The 21,113-nt window shown below is 52.6% G+C and overlaps 2 protein-coding genes across 5 annotated transcripts in view; both read left to right on the plus strand.

Moving 5' to 3' along the window:
- LOC137486713 (acid-sensing ion channel 2) overlaps nt 1-9,873 on the plus strand; it is a 429,682-nt gene extending 419,809 nt beyond the window's left edge. For 2 of the 3 annotated variants that reach the window (XM_068212173.1, XM_068212175.1), the window contains exons 5-10: nt 1,131-1,187; nt 1,686-1,839; nt 2,683-2,774; nt 4,445-4,524; nt 6,923-6,991; nt 8,778-9,873. In XM_068212173.1, coding sequence (XP_068068274.1) covers nt 1,131-1,187; nt 1,686-1,839; nt 2,683-2,774; nt 4,445-4,524; nt 6,923-6,991; nt 8,778-8,879 — 554 coding nt within the window. In that variant the 3' untranslated portion in view covers nt 8,880-9,873. The remainder of the gene's footprint in view (nt 1-1,130; nt 1,188-1,685; nt 1,840-2,682; nt 2,775-4,444; nt 4,525-6,922; nt 6,992-8,777) is intronic. The other variant, XR_011005784.1, reaches the window with a different exon arrangement.
- Nucleotides 1-21,113, plus strand: part of FTSJ3 (FtsJ RNA 2'-O-methyltransferase 3) — a 295,974-nt gene that overhangs the window by 228,732 nt on the left and 46,129 nt on the right. The window lies entirely within an intron of this gene.

The following is a 21,113-nucleotide window of genomic DNA, read 5'->3' on the forward strand; positions in this document are numbered from 1 at the left end:
GACAGGGACACCTGGCCATGGGCTGGAGGGACGATTCACATGCCAAGTCATGGACAGGGACAGCTGGGGACAGCGGGGACACCTGGCCAAGGGCTGGAGGGAGATGCCAGGTCAGGGACTGGGACACCTGGGGATGGGCTGGAGGGACAGGCTATGTGCCAGATCAGTGACAAGGACACCTGGGGGACGCTGAAGGCTGGGCTGGAGGGACAGTCCACGTGTCAGGTCAGGGACACCAGGGGACACCTGTGGCTGGGCTGGAGGGACTGGGGGTACCTGAGGGAAGGAGGTGCCCATGGCTTTTGGGAAAAGCTGGATGTGAGCCAGCAGGGCCATCCCTGTCCTGGGGGATCAGGGACAGCAGAGTGGCAGGGAGGGATTGTCCAGCCCTGCTCTGGGTTGGGGCGGCCTCACCGAGAGTTCTGGGGCAGTTTTGAGCACCACAAAGTAAAAAAGACATCAAAGGACTTGAGAGGGTCCAAAGGAGGGGCATGAGGATGGGAAGGGTCTGGAGGAGCAGCTGAGGGCACTTGGAATGTTCAGCTGGAGCAGAGCTCAGTGAGCTCAATGTCCTCAGGAGGGGCACAGAAGGGGCAGCTCCCATCTCTGCTCCCCTGTGACAGGGACAGGAGCCAGGGAATGGCCTGAGGTTGTGTCACAGGGGGATTTGGGATCGAGATCAGGGAAAGGTTCTTCCCCCAGAGGTGCTGGCACTGCCCAGGGAATGGTCCCAGCCCTGAGGCTGCCAGAGCTCCAGGAGGGTTTGGACAGTGCTGCCAGGGGTGCCCAGGGTGGGATTTTGGGGGGTCTGGGCAGGGCCAGGGGTGGGACTGGGTGATCCTTGGGGGCCCTTCCAACCCAGGATATTCCAGGATTCCCTGTGAAATAGGAGCAAGCCATGGAAGACAAATCTGGGTCTGAATAAGGTTGGAAAAGACTTCTGGGATCATCAAGTCCCACCTTTCTTAGCTCCAGTGCCTCCCTGGGTGCTGTTCCCAGCAGCTCCTGTGGGAGAAGGCCCCTGTGGCAGGCAGAGCTGGGGACAGCTGGGGTCACCTGACTGTGGGGGTCCCTGGGTCCCCAGGGAGAGCCCGGTATCCCCCTGTGATGGCTTTGTCCTGTCCCTGCAGGGGATGCTCCCTTCTGCACGCCAGAGCAGTACAAGGAATGCGCAGAGCCCGCGCTCAGTGAGTACCAGGGATCCCTGGACCCGGGGAATGGAATGTTCATGGAATTCCAGCGGCCTGGATGCTCCTGGCTGGCAGGAACAGGGGATCTGCAGCCTGGAGAGGGGTTGGGTTTAGCCCCAGGTTGCTGGGAAGTGCTGGATGCATGCTGGGATGAAGTTTCTCCTGGTTCTCCATGGGGCAAAGGGCTCCATGAGCACAGAAACTCTCAGGATCAGGGGAGCCCCAGAAGCCCCCCTGGGGCTGGGTTTGGGATGGAGGAACCCATTCCAAGTCTGGATTTAGGAGACTCAGCCATGAGTTCTCCAAGCTGTTGTTGATGACAGTGTTGCCTCCAGCAAGAGGCCTCTCCAAGGTGGTGAGAACTGGGATGGACTGGGAGAGAAATGTCCAGAGTGACCCCTTGGCCCCTTTCTGGGAGGGATAATCTCTGCTTCTGCCCTGCTCCGTGTCCCTGCTCCGTGGGGTCCCGTGTGCTCCATGCCTGCCCTCCCGCAGGTCTCCTGGCAGAGAAGGACAGCAATTACTGCATCTGCAGGACCCCCTGTAACCTCACCAGGTACAACAAGGAGCTCTCCATGGTCAAGATCCCCAGCAAGACCTCGGCCAAGTACCTGGAGAAGAAGTTCAACAAGTCGGAAAAATACATCTCGTGAGTGGGGGAGGACCTGAATTCCTTTGGTTTTTGGGAGGGAAATGTCTGGAAAGCGCCCAGTCCTGGCCAGTCCATCCCCAGCACAGGGATGTCCTCCAGGGAAGAGCAGAGTGAAAACCTGTGAGAGATGAGGTGGATTTCTTATCAGTAGATTTCTTCTCTGAGTTCCTTCCCAAGGATTATCCTCATGGGAATCCTCCACTCCCACCAAAAAAAGTGCAGGATTTCCCACTTTGCTAGTCCTGTTGGAGATTTGTATCTCCTGAGCTCCTCAGGCCGTGGAGCTCTCCCAGCCCTGGGCGTGTGATTGTCGTGTGTGGGAAGTGAGAGTTGTTCCAGATCCTTTGGATTCTCTTCACAGAATCACGGAATCATGGAGTGGTCTGGGTGGGAAGGGACCTTAAAGCCACCCAGTGCCACCCCTGCCATGGCAGGGACACTTTTCACTGTCCCAGGCTGCTCCAAGTCCCATCCAGCCAGGCCTTGGGCACTGCCAGGGATCCAGGGGCACCACAGCTGCTCTGGGCACCATGTGCCAGGGCCTGCCCACCCTCACAATCAGGAATCACCATCCAAGAAAAGAGTTCCCAGCAAAGTGAGATCCAGGATCCTGAGCAGTTCTGGGGAAACCTTTCCCAGCTGCTCCAAAGGCTCCCAGAGCCCTCAGGGTGCCCTGAGCTCCTGGTCTGCAGCAGCTCCAAGTTCTGTGGGTTCTGAGGACCCCAGAGAGAGGAACAATCCATACAAAGGGGAATAAAGCCCCAAAACCCCATTTTTCCCTTATCCCAAAGGATTGGTCCACCAGTGACTCCTGGGCTGGTGTTTTTCCTGTTCCCACAGAGAGAATATTCTCGTGCTGGACATTTTTTTTGAAGCACTCAACTATGAGACCATTGAGCAGAAGAAAGCCTATGAAGTGGCAGCCTTACTTGGTAGGGGGGGACTGGCACCAGTTTGGGGTCTCTACTGGTCTGGGAGGGACAGAGAGAGGTTGGGAGGGGTCCACAGCCCTGAAACCCCCAGCAAGGCCCCATGTCTGCCTTCCTCACCCCACCACAGCATCCCAGGGATGTCCCCATGGATACTCTCTGTGTTCATGGAAAGTTCTGGAGCTGCTCCATCCCTGCCTGCGCCCTTATTTTTTGGAGATTTTGGGGCTGGGTGGGCACTGGGTACCCTCTGTGGTGCAGGGTGTGGAGGGCATCCCAAAACCATCTCCCCATCACCTCTTCCCTGTTCCACATCCAAGTTTTCAAGCTAAGCTTGAGCTCTTGGCCTTCAGCTTCTTCATGGAGGAGGAGGAGACCCATGGAAGGTTCTGCTCCATCCCTGCCTGCTCCCAGCACCACAGTTTTTGGAGATTCTGCTGCCCTGGGCAGTGTGTGAGGGAGGACATCCCCAAACCATCTCACATCACCTCTTCCCTGCTCCAAATCCATCCTTTCCAACTGGCCTGAGCTCTTGGCCTTTGGATGCCTCATGAAGGAGCTGAAGGAGACCCATGGAAGGTTCTGCTCCATCCCTGTCTGCTCCCATTTTTGGGAGATTTTGGGGCTGGGTGCTCTCTGTGCTGCCACTGGGCAGTGGAGGACATCCCAAAATCACGTCTCCATCACCTCCCTGCTCCAAATCCATCCTTTCCAGCAGGAGGTGGAGGAGACCCATGGAAGGTTCTGGAGCTGCTCCATCCCTGCTTGCTTCCAGCTCCCTGTGTTTGGAGATTTGGGGTTGGGTGGGTGCTGGGTGCTCTCTGGGGTGCAGAGTGTGGGAGACATACCAAAACCATCTCCCCATCACCTCTTTCCTGCTCCAAATCCACCTTTTCCAGCCAGGCCTGGGCCCTTGGCCTTTGGATGCCATGGAAGAGCAGCAGGAGACCCTGAGCTGCTCAGCCCCTAATCAGCTCCAGCTTTGGGGTCCCAGCTGCAGATTTGGGGTTTGTCTCATTGGGTTTGGGGTGGGGGTGAGCCCTCCCCCAGCCCTGCAGCCTGCCTGAGCCACCCCGAATCCCTGGCTCCCTCTGGAACGCTGGGAGTGCCCAGCACCTTGGGAAGCTGGAGCTGGGTCACCCCTGGGGCACAGAGGTGTCCCCATGTCACCCCACATGGGTGGCCCTGCCAAATGCCTGGAGAGGGGTTGGATTAGCCCCAGGTTGTTGGGAAGTGCTGGATGCACACTGGGATGAAGTTTCTCCTGGTTCTCCATGGGAGATGCTTCCAAAAAAACCTAGGGCACCTAGGTGGGAGCAGGGAGTTTTATTGTCATGGGATGTGAGAGTTGTCCATGGCTCCTGATTTCACGTGTCCCAATCCAAGCTGGGGACATGTCCCATTCCAGGGAAGGGAATCCCTTCCCACTTTTTGACAGGTTGGGGTTTTTCCTTGGCTCCAGGGACATTCATTGCTCCCAGCACCTTCCCCAGAGTGGGAATTGGGATTCCTGGGATGCAGCCTGGAGGGCTCCAGGCTCCATTAGTAGGAAAACCATCGGGCTGCTGCCGATGCCACTGCAGACCCGGCTGTTCCGAGGGAATTGTTCCCAATTTTTGAGGATGGCAGGGCCCAGCAGTGCCTGGGAGCCCTCATGGTGCTGTCCCCTGCAGGTGACATTGGTGGCCAGATGGGGCTGTTCATCGGGGCCAGCATCCTCACCATCCTCGAGCTCTTCGATTACCTGTATGAGGTGAGGCCTTCCCAGCCCCCAGCCTGGGATTTCCCACCCTGGAGCCCCTCAGACCTGTTCTTGCCCCTCCTGGTGCCCCTCAGCCCTGTTCTTGCCCCTCCTGGTGCCCCTCATCCCTGGATTTGCCCCTCCTGGTGCCCTTCATGCCCTGTTCTTGCCCTTCCTGGAGCTCCTAATTCCCGGATTTGCCACTCCTGGTGCCCCTCAGCCCTGTTCTTGCCCCTCCTGGTGCCCCTCATTCCCGGATTTGCCAATCCTGGTGCCCTTCATGCCCTGTTCTTGCCCCTCCTGGAGCTCCTAATTCCTGGATTTGCCCCTCCTGGTGCCCCTCATCCCCGGATTTGCCCCTCCTGGAGCTCCTCATTCCCGTATTTGCCCCTCCTGGTGCCCCTCATTCCCGGATTTGCCCCTCCTGGTGCCCCTCATTCCTGGATTTGCCCCTCCTGGATCCCCTCATCCCTGGATTTGCCCCTCCTGGAGCCCCTCATCCCTGGATTTGCCCCTCCTGGAGCCCCTCATCCCTGGATTTGCCCCTCCTGGAGCCCCTCATCCCTGGATTTGCCCCTCCTGCTGTTCCTCATCCCTGGATTTTCTGTCCCCTGGGGATCCCAGAGCCCCCCCCAAAATCCTGTACTTCCAACCTGCCTCACCCAGCTCTCCCACAACCCCAGCTCAGGGAGTTTTATTGCCATGGGATGTGAGTTGTCTGTTTTATTTCTTTTTGTCTATTTGATGTAATGGGTCCCAATCCAGGCTGGGGACACGTCCCATTCCAGGGAAGGGAATCCCACAATCCCAGCTCTGAGCTCTCTTCAAATCCTCTCGTTTTCTTTTTTTCTTTTTTTTTCTTTTTTTTTTTTTTTTTTGGGATGCTGACTTTATCTTTTTATATTTTCAGACAATTGCCCCTATCCCAGTCCCTCCTGGGCAGCTCCAGCATTGGTGCCATTGATCAGGAATAAAAATTATGGAAAAATTCCAGGCCTAAAGCTCAGAGATCAACAAAAGCTGAGCCTGAATTTAGAGCTTGGCCTGGATACCCAAATATTTCATTAAATTTGCCTTTTCCTGGATTTCTTGGGTTTTTTTCCTAAGTAGGCCATAAGAAACCTCACAAATTTGGGTTTTTCCTCTCTGTTTCCCTCCTATCTTTGACATCTGCTGATAAAATTTGTCAAATGTGGAGGGGTTTGCTGCTCTTTTTATTTTTTTCTTTTTATTTGGACTTAAAATTCATTTTGTCCCCTCAGAGAAGCTCCCTGGGGATAACTCAGCAGGGGAATCTTCACAATCGCAGATATTTAACCCCCACCAGCCAGGAAAAAAGTAATAAAATACCTTAAAATTTAAAAAAAACCCACACAGTTTCTCCCCTCTGCTCAGAGTTTCACTGGGAGGGGGGGAGGTCAGTAGCTCAAAAATTTGAGTTTCCAGCCGAAATATTTACACATTTAGGGAATGACAGCAACCAGATACTTTTTGGGTTTTTTTTCATGGATTGGCCAAATATGGGGGAAATATTGACCATAAAGAAGCTTTTTTGTGATCTTCTGCTGAGCTCTGTCCTCCTGGTCCCAAATTCCCACCACACTCCCCGGCACCAGCCAGGATCCACATTCCTTAGGAGCTGACCCAATTTTTGGGGATTTCAGGATTTCAGCTTTCTCCTTGTTGGTTTTATTTCTCTTTTCTCCCAGTGGGAGCTTTCCAATAAAACACTTCCCAAGTTTTCTGGGATTTCCCTGGAAGCCAAATCCTGCAGCAGCAGGAAAATGAGGGGGCTGGGAAGAGAAAAGGAGCTCAGAGAGCTGGGAGCTTTCCCTGAACCCCACAAGTGTCCCAAAAATGGAATTTTTGTGGATTTTATTCCTTGTAAGAGAATGCTGGAATGGTTTGGATGGAAGGGACCTTAAGGATCATTGAATTCCCACCCCCTCCATGGGCAGGGACACCTCCCACTGTCCCAGGCTGCTCCAAGCCCTGTCCAGCCTGGCCTTGGGCACTGCCAGGGGTCCAGGGGCACCACAGCTGCTCTGGGCACCCTGTGCCAGGGACTCCCTGCCCTCCCAGGGAACAATTCCTGCCCAATATCCCATCCATCCCTGCCCTTTGGCAGTGGGAACCATTCCCTGTGTCCTGTCCCTCCATGCCTTGTCCCCAGTCCCTCTCCAGCTCTCCTGGAGTCCCTTTGGGTCCTGCAAGGGGCTCTGAGCCCTCCCTGGAGCTTCTCCTCTCCAGGTGAGCACCTCCAGCTCTGCCAGCCTTTCCGTGGCACAGCCCTTGGAGCTTCCTCCTTCTCCCAACCCTTTGGAATGCAGCCCCAAACCCAGCACACCCCATTGCTCCCCACCCCCCTGCAGCCTCTTCCCACCCTGAGCCTGGCTCCCTCTTCTTGCAGCTGATCAAGGAAAAGTTATTGGACCTTCTTGGAGAAGAGGAAGAGGACGGGAGCCATGACGAGAACGTGGTAAGGAGAGAAGGGGAAGTGCCCTGGGGAGGCTGGAGCTCTTCCCACGTGTGTCAGGTCATTAAAATTATAATTAGAGATGCCTCTGCCCCAGTTAAGGTGCAAACGGGACCAGATGCCAGTGACAGCAGTCTGGGGTTTATTGGATAGTAAATATGAGAGGGAGAGAAAAAAGAGAGAAAAAGCAAGGGAAAGAAATGGAAAATAGGTGGGGGAACAGAAAGAGAGGGACAGAGACAGAATAAGGAAAATATCACCATCTGTCATTGATCCCATTGATCCTGTCCAGCTGGTCTTGGTGGCAGAGGTCCCCCAGAAGCACAGAATCTGCTGGGTTGATACAGCCTGGGCTGTGGGGAAGCCCAGGCAGGGGTGGAGCTTGCCACTGTCCCTGCACAGACTCCAGGTTTGCTGCACCACGGGCACTCCTGCGGTGCAAGGCCTCAGGAGCGACTCTGGGGAGCACTCGGGGGTCCCTGATGGGTTCTGACACCCCTGAGCTGCTCCTCACGTGCATCTCCCGTGGATGTGGAACTGGGGGTTCCCCTGCTGGGCTGGTTTGTGTGAGGGGGTGGGTGTTCACTCCCCTGACCAGAGGTACACCCAAAACCTCCTCCCCCTCATTTCGGGGCACTAAGCCTGGCTCCTGTGAGCTCTGGTCTCCCCCACCCCAGACCCAGCCGGGGAAGGGTCTCTGCTGTCTTTGGCTTTCTGGTGGATGCATTCCTCTCCCTCAGCCTTGTTTGTTTTTTCCTGGGCCTGAGATGATTAAGGAATGGCTTTTCCTTTATCTAAATTAGGTTTCATTTACAATCCAAAGTCCCAGACAGGCATCTTCAGGGAGGCTTCTTTTGCTGTACCTTCTTTATCTAGTTTTGTTACAGCGAGCAAAACTTTCTGTCAGTGTTTGAGGCATGAACTATTGGAGTCTCTCCAACCCCAAACCCAGCCAGGGAAGTCTCTGCTGCGTTTCTGGGGCATTGCTCCCCTCAGCCCTGGTTGCCTGAGGGCATTGGAGGATGGTTTCCCTTTGTCCAATCCCAGCAGTTTGACTTTCAGCCCAAAGCTCTCCAAGGAGCTTTCTGTGCTTGTGGCTCCTGTTATAAATACATTTTATATTGTTGGCTTTTTGCAAATACTGTTTGTATAGTGTTAAAATAACTCTACTTTTATTTCTACTCTTAACAAAAACTTAGATATAATAATAGCAGCTAATATAGTTATGAGTGAACTGTTTAGTTAAGATAACCTCCAGTGAACATGTAATGAAGACCCTACTCATTATCAACATCTACTGTCTACAGAAAACATAAACCAAAGCCCAAACTAGAAGTAATAAAGAGAATAAACCAAAACCACAACCAAAAACCACACATACTCTAAAAAAACAGGCCCAAAGAAGAACCATACAAAATAGTTCCTAGAAAATGTAAACTAATTTATAGAAATATAAATATCCATAAGTCTATGAATATACAGCAAGCTGATGTAATAGAAAAAATATTTAAGAAGTATCTCAGAAGATAACAGTGTGCTCTTAACTAAATGCCAAACACCCAACTGTTTTTAACCCTTTATTTCTATCTCCTACTATCGTTTTTATTAATCTTTTATTTTTAAATTTTACCAAAAAAGTAAACCTCGTTTTCCACAGCTCCTTTATCAGTTCTTGTTACAATGAGCGGAATGTTCTTTCGGTGTTTAAAGCATGAGCTGTTCCAGTCCCTGAACACGTGGGAGCACCCAGGAGCTGTGGGATAACACGTTCCCTGGTTTTCCATGGCAGAGCACCTGTGATCCAGTGCCAAACCACTCGGAGAGCCTGAGCCACACTGTGACCGTGCCCCTGCAGGCCCCGCTGGGGACGCTGGAGGAAATCGCCTGCTGACCCCTCCCCACCACAGTGCCCATCCCGAGGAAGGAAAACTGCACAGGGAAAACAGGGACCCAGCTCAGGTTTGCACTGGGGGGGAAAAAAAAAAAAAAAGATGGAAAAAAAAATACTGGGAAAAAAATACTGAAAAAACATTATTTTAAAAATCTATTAAAAATTAAAAAAAAAAAAAAAGAAAAAGAAGAAAAACTCGCTATGCATTAAAAGAATATAAAAATAATATAAAAATATAAATACTCTGCCCAAAGTGAGAGGCGCCTTGGACCTGACTCCTGTTGTCCTTTCCTCCTGGGGGTTTGGCTCCAACCTGGGAAGCAGCTGCCAGGCTGGGAGAGCTGGGAATGTTCACCTGGAAAAGGGAAGCTCAGAGAAGAGAAACCTCAGAGCCCCTTCCAGTGCCTAAAGGGGCTCCAGGAGAGCTGGAGAGGGACTTGGCACACGGGATGGAGGGACAGGACACATTTTGGGATTGTCCAAGCCTGAGCAGCAGCAGCAAATCCCAAAGGAAGCATCCCAAATATCCCGAGCACTGCACACCAGGGCTTTGCCTGGCCCCAGGATTCCTCAGCTGCCTCTCTCAGCTCTGTTCCTCTTTGCAGTCCCTGGGTTTCAGTGCCAGAAGGAGCATCCCAGAATTCTCCATTCCCAGCACCATAGGCTGAGAGTTTTAGAATAAAAGAGATCCCAAAGTCGGCGCTCTCGGATTCTTCTCCCAGTCGCGTCCTCTGGGTGAGCTTGGGCTGAATCCCAGGCTCAGTCCAAGGTGAGCATCCCTGGAGAGGAGCCACAGGGGTCCCTATGGATCATCCCAGCCCTGCTCCTCCGCCTGCAGTGCCTGCAGAGTCCGGGAGCGGCGGGTGGGGTTGGCTTCATTCATTTCTTTAATTTTTGGGGGGAATTTTTGGAATTTCCTTCTTCTCCCATTTATGGATTCTGTGCTTTCTCCTCGTTCTCTTGACTGATATTAAAGCTGGTCTTGTGGAAATGGCCAGGCTGTGTCATTCCTGCCTTGCCCTCATTCCCAGCAGATCCCAGGAAAAGCCTTCCAAGGGCTCTTCCTCATCCCTTATCCCTTATCCCTTATCCCTTATCCCTTATCCCTTATCCCTCCTTTTCCTCTCCCACCACATCCTCACACAGCTCTGGATGGGTGGGAATGGTGCCATGGCCATGCTCAGCTGTATCTCTGTCTTCTCTGGGATGGGGATCTCCAGGATGTGCTGGGATCTCTGGGATGTTCTGGAATCTCTTTGCTGACAGAGGTGTTGGAAACCTTTCCGTGACATTTTGGGATTGTTCAGCCTGGAGAGGAGAAGCTTTGGGGTGACCTCACGGAGGCCTTCCAGTGCCTGAAGGGAGACTGGAAAAACATGGACAGGGATTGGGGACAAGGGATGGAGGGGCAGGACCCAGGGAATGGTTCCCACTGCCAGAGGGCAGGGCTGGATGGGATATTGGGAATTAGGAATTGTTCCCTGGCAGGGTGGGCAGGCCCTGGCACAGGGTGCCCAGAGCAGCTGTGGTGCCCCTGGATCCCTGGCAGTGCCCAAGGCCAGGCTGGACAGGGCTGGGAGCAGCCTGGGACAGTGGGAGGTGTCCCTGCCGTGGCAGGGGTGAGAATTCAATGATCTTTAGGCTACTTCCAACCCAAATCATTCCAGGATTCTGGGATTCCAACTTTTCCATTACTGATCCACTTTAACTGGCTCTGAAGTGTAACAAGAAAATCTATTTCCATCCAAGTGCATCCCAAAATGTGTTGGCAGTGGCTTCATCCCTGGATCCAGGCACTGAGGGGCTGCTCTGCCACGTCTCCAGCACTAGGAGAGACCTGGGAATTTTAAGAAACACCCTCAGGGAGAGATGAGGGTTTGAGGGGCCTGGAAAAGGGCCCTGAGCCCTGATGGAGAGGGGAGAGAGGAGATTTAATTTTTGATTCCAAACCTCGTCAGGATTAAGAGTTCCTTTTCCAGAAAAAGATGATAAAGATCAGGAAAAACTGTGAAGATTTTTTGGGGATTCAGAAGAAGAAACAACCAAAGTTCAAACTCCCAGCACAGCCCCAGCTCTGCTGAGTGCCCCAGGATTTTCCCAGAAAAAGGAAAGCTCCATTATTTGCAGTAATTTACCCCAGGCTGACTTGGAGCACATTCCAAGCAAAAGAGAAAGGAGTGGAAAAGGCACTAGTAGGTCCATCCTACCTGTTTGGTGTTGGATGGATCTGCCCAGGGATGGAGCAGGGAGCAGGGATGGGAGCCAACCATCAGCTCCCAAAAACCCCAGAATCCTGATGGAAAAATTGAAAAAAGAATCCCCGTGGGAGATGAAAATCCCATGGACAAGGTGGGAAAATCCAGAGTGGGATTGACCAGAGGGCTTGGCTGAGCTGCAGCTCAGGAAATTCAACCTTAACCACAAATCCATCAAACAAAGCTGGAATTGCCATCCCAAGGGATAATCTGCCTTGGAGCTCTGGTGCACTGGATCATCCCTGCTGGGAAGCAGGATCCCAGGGCTGGAACAATTGAGGAAAATCCCATGGGAATGCTTCAGGAGGAAAAGCAGGAGCAGAACCAGCTCTGAGAAGGAATTTCTGAAGTGCAGCTGCATTTCTGGAGAATGGAAGAGCTCAGCTTGGCATGGAGAGGGCTGGAGCCCAGGCCAGAGCACATTCCTGGGATTTATGGCCCGGCCACCACATCCCTGACCAGCTCCCACAGCTGTGTTCCCACAAGGAGTAGGAAAACACCCAGCAGATGCTTTTGGAGTCACCTCCACTTGCTCAAGGTCACCCAAGCACCTCTCCCTACTCCTCCTTCATTCCCAGCATTCAGAGTCTCCTCTGTCCCAAGGGATGCTCCGAGAAGCAGCACTTCATCATTCCCGGGAATCACCAGCTGTGAAGGACATTCCATGGTCCATTCTCCCTGCTCCTCCCCCGAGCCTGCGGCAAGGACAGCAATTAGAGACAATTAAGGGGAATTTTTAGAGGGATAATTGTCCTTGTTTAGTGTTAGTTTGGGTGGGAAGAGCCCAATCCCAACCCCAATCCAATCCTGATGGGAATTCTTGTGATGGTTCCTCTCCCACCCCTTGGCGGTTTCTGAAGGTCTTGCTGCCTTCTCCACTCCAAGAGCTCAGGGATGATCCATAGCTCATGGAATTTCTAGGACCTGCAGTCGCTGTTTCCTTGGCTGTGTCTGAACACATCCATATGAACGTGCTTCATGTCAGACTCCAGTTTTAAGCTTTTCCCTCCCCTCCTCCCTGTGTTTCCCAGCGTCTCCATTGTTATTCCAGTCAGGAACATCCCCCAGCCTCCTTAAAGGAATCATCTCCACACTACACAGGGTTCCTGCTCTTCCTGAGCTCGGAAGCAGCCCTGGAGCACACCCAGGGAAGTTTGCAGAGTACAAATCCCTTTTTTCCACCAATCTCCTGCATGAAAATGTGACAGGAGAGGAGCAAAGTGGAGCAGGACCAGGTGGGGAGATCCCCCCTTCGGCTCTTCCTGAAAATATTCCAGTGATTTTTCCCAAGTCCAGGCCTGGGACTGCTCAGGGGCAGGTTTGTCCTGGTTTCCCACATTCCACGGAGGACATTGGTCATCCAGAGGCTCCCTGAGGGGATTTTGCTCCTTAGGGTAATTAATGGCAGGAATTCCTGAATTCCCAGCTGGGAATTTCACCATCCAACCACAAATCATTTGGAAGCAGGAGCACCCTGGGCTGTTTCCATGAGCAGGATCTGCAGGAATAACCCTGGCAGGATTTGGGGCTGGCACAAGAATGTCCACAAAAGGGAAGCAGCCACTGGGAAAATCCTAGCAACCTGATCCCAAAATAAATGTGGGATGAAGGACTCTGGAGAGGAGCCCTCCAGGAACGCCTCATGGCATTTTTCTGTTCCTCACTCCCCCCTGGACTGACCCTGACTGGATCCCACCTCTCCCAAATCCCTGAATCCCCAGGAACAGCTCCAAACCCCTCCCGAGCACTGAGATGTCAGGCCCAGTTGGATTTTCCCAGTTAAACCCTTGGCTGAAATTCTGGCAAGCTGCTTTAATTTGGATATCCCAGAAACAATCCAACTGAAACTTTCACAGAACCAGCTTGAATTCCATTTTCCATCCCCCTTCTTGGTAAGGGGCTTCCCAAGCCCCCCAGAGCCTTTTTCCATCAGAATTCTCTACATAAGGAATGGGAGCACTGGAATTAGTCATCTTCCAGCTCATTCATGAATTCCCACCCAAACCCCAACCCTGGGGACACGAGGAGTGCCCAATTCCCATTCCCATGGCACAGCAGTGACAGGAATGTGGCACTGCCCTGGGCTGCCTTGGCTGAGCCAGGGCTGCCCCTGGAGCAGGAAAAATCCACAAAAACCGAAGTCTGAGAGCAGCCCCAGGCCAGGATTGGAGGCAGAAACCAGGAACAGTGGGAACAGGATTTGGGAGAAGAGCCTTGGGAACACCTTCAGCCACTTCCAAGAGGGATTTATCCAGCTGCAGCCATGGAAAACCATCTCCAAATGGGCCCTGTCACCACCCAACAGCAGCCTGAGGAGCAAGGAGCTAGCTGCTCCAGGGGCTGGGAGGAAGCATCCCTGTAAATTCCATTTGTTGGCTGAGAACAGGATTCAGCTATTTAATTATGGATGAGAAAATAAGGGATAATGGATGGATTTACAAGCAGCACTTTGTCATGTGGGGCACCCATGAAAAATTCAGGAGCTCGGGAAGTGCCTTTTTCCCTGCACAGAATTCCCAGCCCTCCCCTCACAGCCAGGCCAGAAAAGTCTGCCAGGACCTGGAAACAACATTCCTAAGAGGCTCCCAGTTTGTAGCTAAACTGTACATTAAATATTCCAAATTTGTGCCTGGTTCCTTGTGGGAGAAAACTCCACATGGGGATGGGAATGGGGCCTGGGAGGAGGGAATTGGTGCAGGGATCCAGAGGGGAAGGGGACAGGGATCTGACACTGGGAAAGGGACAGGGATCAGACACTGGGAACAGGACAGGGATCAGACTCCAGCAACGGGACAAGGATCAGGCAGATCCCAAAGGCTGGAGAAGCAGAGAGGTACAAAAGCAGGGACTGGGAAGAGGACAAGGATCCTTTCTCAGTGTCCCAGTCCCCCCCAGCACCTGACACTCCAAACAGAGTGGGGTTGTGGGAAGAGCATCCTGGGCTCCTCATCCCTCCCAGCTGGAAGGAATTTTAAGATCCCTAAACAGGGATCAGCAGCACTTTGGAGCAGAGGAATCTGGCCTGGATCCCCAAAATGTGAGATCAGACCTGTGAAAGGAGGAAATTAACCCCAAGGGAAGAGCCTGGATCCCCAAAGCCTGAGAAGATCATCCCCATCAAAAGGAGGGGATGAATCCCAACAGAAAATGCTGGATCCCCAAAGTGTGAGGAGATCATCTGCATGGAAAGGGGGAATGAATCCCAAGGGAAGTGCCTGGATCCCCAAAATGTGGGAAGGTCAGCCCCTCTATAATCAGGACAAGGATGAGTCCAAGCCCCCCGGGTGAAAGTGACATCCCCAAATCCTGAGCCACCTCCTGATCCCGCATATCCTGGCCAGAACAGCCGCCTTGGAGCAGCAAGGCCAGGATTCAGGGACACAAGTCCAGGGAAAAGCCCCAAAGGCAGCAGGAGCAGCTGCTGGGCACCACCTGGATGTGCCACCCTCAGCCCTGTCCCCAGCCCGTGGTGGCAGGCGCGGAGCTGAGCGCAGGAATTTGCTGGATCCACTGACAATGAAGCCCCTGATTTGTTTTTAATGGCATTGTTTACTGGCAGGGAAATCTCCTGGAGCCAGAACTTGTCTCTCCTAATAAAAAACAAGGAAATAACAACAGGAGCGAGGAGGGAGAACATTTGGAAGCCATCAGTGTTTGATTTGATTGATCCTGGTAATAAACCAGGAATTGTTAGGCTGGAACAGAGGTTGTAGATCCCCATCCATAATTTCAGAAGGAATGAGAGCTGTGAACATGCAAAATCCTCTCAAACTCCAGGGTGAAAAATTCAGGAAGGGTTGTGGAAAAAACTGGGAGGAGGATTGGGGGTCCCAGTGCTGGATGCTGCATGATCCCAGTCCCGATCCCAGTCTCAGTCCCAATCCCAATTCCAGTCCCAATCCCAATCCCAGTCCTAGTCCCACTCCCAGTCCCAATCCCAGTCCCAGTCCTAGTCCCAGTCCTAGTCCCAGTCCCAGTCCCAGTCCCAGTCCTAGTCTCAGTTAGGAGCTTGTGGAAACAGGACATGGGAAGAAGGAGAGATGGACAAGGGGAGAGGGAAGAGGGATGCGGGAAAGGAGAAGGAGCACAGGGTGGGGGAAGAGGGACACGGGGAGAGGGAAGAGGGACATGGGGGAGGGTGGGGAGAAGGACCCACGGAATGGGAAGACAGACAAGGGGAGAAGGGAAGAGGGAGCCAGGCAGGGAGGAGAGGACTCAAAGTGCTGTCCCTGAGCAGCAGCAGCATGAACAACGTGGGATGAGCTGACCATGGGATGAGCTGACCATGAGCCCCATTCCCATCTCCCTGTGCTGCTGGAGGCATGAGGGAGAGCCCGGGAAGGAGGGGGGGGGCTGGTGGGGAGGTGGTGTCAAGATTCATTCTGCATCTCTTTTTCCTGTTCTGATTTTGTTGGGAATAAATTCAGATAATATCCCCAAGTTCCTTCTGTTGTGTCCTTGATGGGATCGGGGAGGGATCTCTCCCTCTCTTCCTCTCAGTTCCTGAATCCTTGTTTTGATTTCCTCTCCCTGTCCTGCAGAGGGGACTGAGAGGCTTTGGTGGCATCCAGCCAAGGTCGTCCCCTGTGCCAAACCCCCCCTGCCCCCAACCCAGCCTGGGCACAGCCCCATCCCTGGGGGTGCTCAGGGTGGGACAGGAAGGTCAGGAACACGGAGAATACCATCCCCAAAGATCCCAGAACCACGGAATCCCAGGCTGGTTTGACTTGGAGGGGACATTTAAAGGGCACCGTGTGTCCCCTTCCTTCTGTTTTGCTTTGGATTCCAAGGGTTTGGCTGGAATTGTGCCCCTGCCGATCATTCCCATCACAAACCTGAGGGTTTGATTGCATCAAATGTCTCCCAAAACAGCTGGTTTTCCCTGGATCGCTCACTCTGAGCAAAACATTCCCATTTTTCTGTGCTCCAACTTTGATATGTTCTTCCCTTCCATTTTGCCAAAGGATTTGGTCTAAAATGGGAGCTTTGCCCTCATGTCTGTCCCTCTCCAGGCCCAGTTTAGCACCAATTCCCTCTCCAGGCCCAGTTTAGCACCAATTCCCTCTCCAGACCCAGTTTAGAACCAGTTCCCTCTCCAGGTCCAGTTTAGCACCAATTCCCTCTCCAGACCCAGTTTAGAACCAATTCCCTTTCAGGCCCAGTTTAGCACCAATTCCCTCTCCAGGCCTGGTTAAGCACCAATTCCTTGCTCCCTCCTGCTGGAGGATGAAGGATTTTTCTGACACAAACATTCCCCACGTCTCTCTGGACACAAAATGTTTTCCCTTCATTCAGGACCAAAGGATGGGCTTGGATGGAATAAAAGGAGCTGTTTCTTCCCCCCTTCCTTGTCTTTCCAAAGCCATTCCTCAGGGAGTGGCATCAGAGCCGATTTGGGGATGTTTGGTGACAGCTCCCATCTCCCTCTCCAGCCCTTCCCCATCCTAGTTTTTGAACAGCTTCTCTTTGTTTTCCTTGCATCCAATTTTTTTGAGGAATCAAAGGATCCTCCTTGCCTTCAAACTTTGGGGTTGTGCCTTTGTGCACAAAGTTGATTTCTCCAAAGTAAAAGGAGCATTTTTTTCCACACACAACCTCCAGTTTTCCAAGTTTTTCACCCAAAAAAAAACCCGTTCCAGGGGGATAGAAGCCAGAGGGAATTTGCTGCCAGCCCCACAGCTCTTGTGGCCTCCAAACCCAGCATAATTTAAGTAAAATATTAATTTTAATCAGATTTCTGAATGTAAATAAGAGCAGGAAGCTGCCGTTTCTCCCTCAGGTTAGGACAGCCCTGGAAAGGCTGACCTGGGGCTCACCTGGGATTGTCCCTTGTCCCCTCACAGGTCAATGGAAACAAATCCCACACACACCACTGGGAATCATTAAGGGGATTGACCCTCCCAGGCTTGATGGGGTTTTAATTAAAGGCTTTTAAAGGTTTATTGGTGCCTTGGAGGATCCGCATTCACTCCAGGAAGGATCTGCTGGAGTGGAAAACCCAGGGTGGGTTTGGTCTGTGTGCTCTGGGTCAGAGTTTGGGAATGTGGGAGCTGTTCTCCCACCCTCACCTGGAGGCCAAAATGTTCCTTCACCATAAATCCTCCCTTTATCCATACAATGCCACAGAATTGCAGCTCCTGGTGTTCCTCTCCCACTTCTCCATGACCTCCAGGAGCCCAAGAAAAGCTGGAGATCCAGTGGAAAACCAATTTCAGCCTGGCAGAGCTCCCAGCTGTTTGTTTTATTGGGAATTTAACAAATAAATAACAAAAAACCTCATTAAAGAAAAATCCATTTTTCCCATTACTGCTCACTGAGCAAACCAGAATCAAGAGTGAAACTGGCAGCTCCTGAGGAATCCATGTGGAAATAGGGATGGAAACAGGGAATATTCCTGTGCTGCCTCCAGCTGGAATGACCAAACAGCAGCTGGAACTCACCTGGGGCTGCAGGAGCTGGGGGGGCACTGGGAACCCCTCACTCCTGTGGCTGCTCCAGGGGGCAAATCCTGGAGATTTCCTGGGATGCTGAAGTAGGATTGGGCTCCAGGAGTTCCTGCAGTGCCTTCCTGGGGAGGGGAATCACCAGGACAGGGAGAGCCAAGGACCAATGTGGGGCTTTTGGTTTGTTATTGCAGAGGTTCCAATCCTGGAATGGTTTGAGTTAAAATCCTGGAATGGTTTGGGATGGGAAGGACCTTAAAGCCCACCTGCCATGGCAGGGACAACTTCCACTGTCCCAGGCTGCTCCAAGCCCTGTCCAACCTGGCCTTGGGCACTTTCCAGGGATCCAGGGGCAGCCACAGCTGCTCTGGGAATTCCATCCCAGCCCCTCCCCACCCCCACAGGGAACAATTCCTTCCCAAAATCCCACCTAAATCCATCCATCTGTTTTTCACATGGCTGAATCCCAACTTTATCTGCCTTATTTTCCATGAGCAGAGCCATCCCAGAGCTCTCCATATGGAATGTGAATTATTGAAGCCTATAAAGAGACAAGAAATTTACAAATTGGGGCAAACCCAACTGGGGCACAAAGGAGAAAATTCCAAAGAGCTCAAACACCTGAGCAAGGGTTGCTTTGCTCATCCCTGGCTCCTAAAAATCATCTCCCACATGGAGAACCCAAGGAAAGTCTCACCAGGGAATCCAAACCCTAAATCAGGCCTTAGGGATCATCATTCCCAGGGAATGGTCATGGCCCCAAGACTTGGACATCACTCCCAGGCCAGGGTGGGATTGTTGGGGTGTCTGGGCAGGGCCAGGACTGGGAATGATCCCTGGGGATCCCTCCCAGCCCTGGATATTCCCTGATCCTCCTCTCAGCCCCGCTCAGTGGAGCTCATCCCTGAGCTCTGGTGGAAAGCACGGATCCATGTCCGAGTCTTCCATGGTCAGTTTGACAGCAGCCAGACAGCCTGAGGGCCCACAAAGATTCCCACGTGTTTTGGGAGGGATTTGGGCTTTTGGGAGGGATTTGCCCCTGGAGAAGGGCTCTCCATGGATGGCCCAGGACAGAGGAGGAGGGAAAGGATTTAATCCATTATCCAGGAGGGCAGGAAAGGGCAGCAAAGGCAAATGAGGGCTGGGAGTGTTGGGAAGGGGAAAGAGGCTCCCTGAGGAAAACCAGATTCCATCTCTCGGTGGAGGTGACTTCTGGAACTATCTGGGGACAAGAAACCCCCCTGAGCTTTCCCGGGGTTCCCAGAGCAGAGGCACAGAGCAAAATCCTGGGCCAGGTTTGGGATCCCAGCCCTGCTCCCATGGCCAGGGAGGCTCCAAACATTCCACAGCCAAGGCCACCTCAGGCCAGCTGATCCAGATGTCACCAGTGCCACCAGTGCCACTGGTGACAGCTCTGCCAAGCCCAGCAGCCTCAGCTCCTCCTCTTCTTCCTCATCCCAGAGCAGCTCCTTGGCTTGGGAAGACCCTACAAAACCCAGCAGGGCATAAATCCCCCCATTCCCCTCCCAGGGCATCCCAAATCCCCTCTGCTCCACCTGGAACTGGTGGTCCCACCCCAATCCCAGCAGAATCCTCTTCCAGATCAGAATTCTCTCCAAAGAAGGACAGCCAGGCCTAAAGAATTCCTGCTGGGACATCACTGAGGGAGCTCTGTGGGCTGGGAAGTTTAAACCCGGGGCAGTTGTTATCCCGGGCTATGCAGGAATTCCTTGGATTTGTCCCCACCTGTGTCCCCTCCCTCTGCGGGGTCCCCTGGGTCACAGCAGCTCGGGGCCTACAGGGCTGAGGTTCAGGGGCTTTGTAAATGATTACAATTAGCTCAGGGTGTTAATGAGGCTTTGATGGGGGAGTCTTTGCTGGGGACTCACTTCCAAGATGTGATGGGAATCTCGAGAATTCCCAAAGAAAGGAGGGGATGCTCTTTCCGAAGTTAAAGCCCATTCAAAGCCTTCTTCTGGAAATACAACCCCCTGCAGTTCCTTCCCGACCCCCAGCATTATTTCCCGGGAAGCAGTAACGGGTGATTCACAGTTTATCCTCTGCTGTTTTTCCCATAAAACACAGCTTACATTCCATTTCTCCTGTGCTCCTGCTGAAATGAGGCCTCATCCTCAGCTCACAGTTCCCTAGAAACCCTTTCCCACCTATTTTTCACTGCCTTAAACATTTCCCTCACTTTCCCTTTTGCCACTAAAAGCCCTGAAGAAGTCTCTCAGGGATCATTTCCTCTGCTGAGAAAGGTTGGGATGAATCCAGCAGGAGCTCCCCTGCCCTCAGCTCCATTGGAATCACACCAGGGAATGGTTTCATCCCAAACTCCCTCCAAATTTAATGGATGAGGTCTCCAGCCTTTGCACCATGGCTGGGCTGGGCTGCAGCCAGCAGAGGATGGGAGACAAACTGTCCCAGGAGCCACAATTCCAGCCTTTCCTTCATGGAAACTTCCAGATTAGAAGGGGTTTTCATAGGCTTGGGTTGGAAGGGCCTTAAGGATCATCCCAAAATTTGGGGTAATGCCCTCGTGGTTCTTACAGCTCTCAGGAAACCCTGAAGGATGCAATAAAGGAACAACATCTTTCCTTCTGGGGTTGTCCAAAAAGTTTGGGAGGGGCCCAGCAGAGATCCTGACATCCATGGGAATGGATGGTCCTGGGTCGTGTCCAGTCATTCCTTGGGCACTGCCAGGGACCCGGGGGCAGCCACAGCTGCTCTGGGATCTGTGCCAGGCCCTGCCCACCCTCCAGGATGGGATGTGAGGGAAATGATCCCACAGAAGGATGGGACAGCCTGGAGTGGTGGAAGTGGCCATAAAAGAGAAGTGGGAGAGTGCAAAGGAAGGGCTTGGGTTAGGTGGGATTTTGGGAAGGAATTCCTGGCTGTGAGGGTGGGGAGGGGCTGGGATGGAATTCCCAGAGCAGCTGTGGTGCCCCTGGATCCCTGGCAGTGCCCAAGGCCAGGTTGGACAGGGCTTGGAGCAGCCTGGGACAGTGGGAGGTGTCCCTGCCTTGGCAGGGGGTGGGACTGGGTGGATTTAAGGTCCCTCCCAACCCAAATAATTCTGGAATTCTCTGAATCCCCATTCCCAGACAAATTCTGCCTTTTCAGAACACTGCCTCTGTGTTCCAAACCTGCAATCCCACAACCACCACCTTCAACTCCCCATGGGAGGTTGTTCCAACCATCCCTGCAAACACTCTATAATAAAATAAAAACATAAAACATTTTTATTTCCCTCTAAGAACTCTGAGAAAGCTCCTTCCACAACATTCCCACCCCTTTCTTCTCCTTCTTTCTATTGATGTGGCAGGAATAAAATCCACATTGAGTTGTTTAATTTGTTTATCATCAAACCAAACCCTGAGCTTTTGCTCTTGGATCACTTTTTCCTTCAGGCAGGTTCACCCCAAGAGACAAAATCCTGCCAGCAGCTGCCTGGGATACATTTTTCCAGACCAAAGGAATATTAAGATGACGGAAGGAGGGATTTCCTTTTACCCAGAGTTGGAGCAGGAAGA

The sequence above is a fragment of the Anomalospiza imberbis genome, chromosome 22 (assembly GCF_031753505.1).
Source record: "Anomalospiza imberbis isolate Cuckoo-Finch-1a 21T00152 chromosome 22, ASM3175350v1, whole genome shotgun sequence".
NCBI lineage: Eukaryota > Metazoa > Chordata > Aves > Passeriformes > Viduidae > Anomalospiza > Anomalospiza imberbis.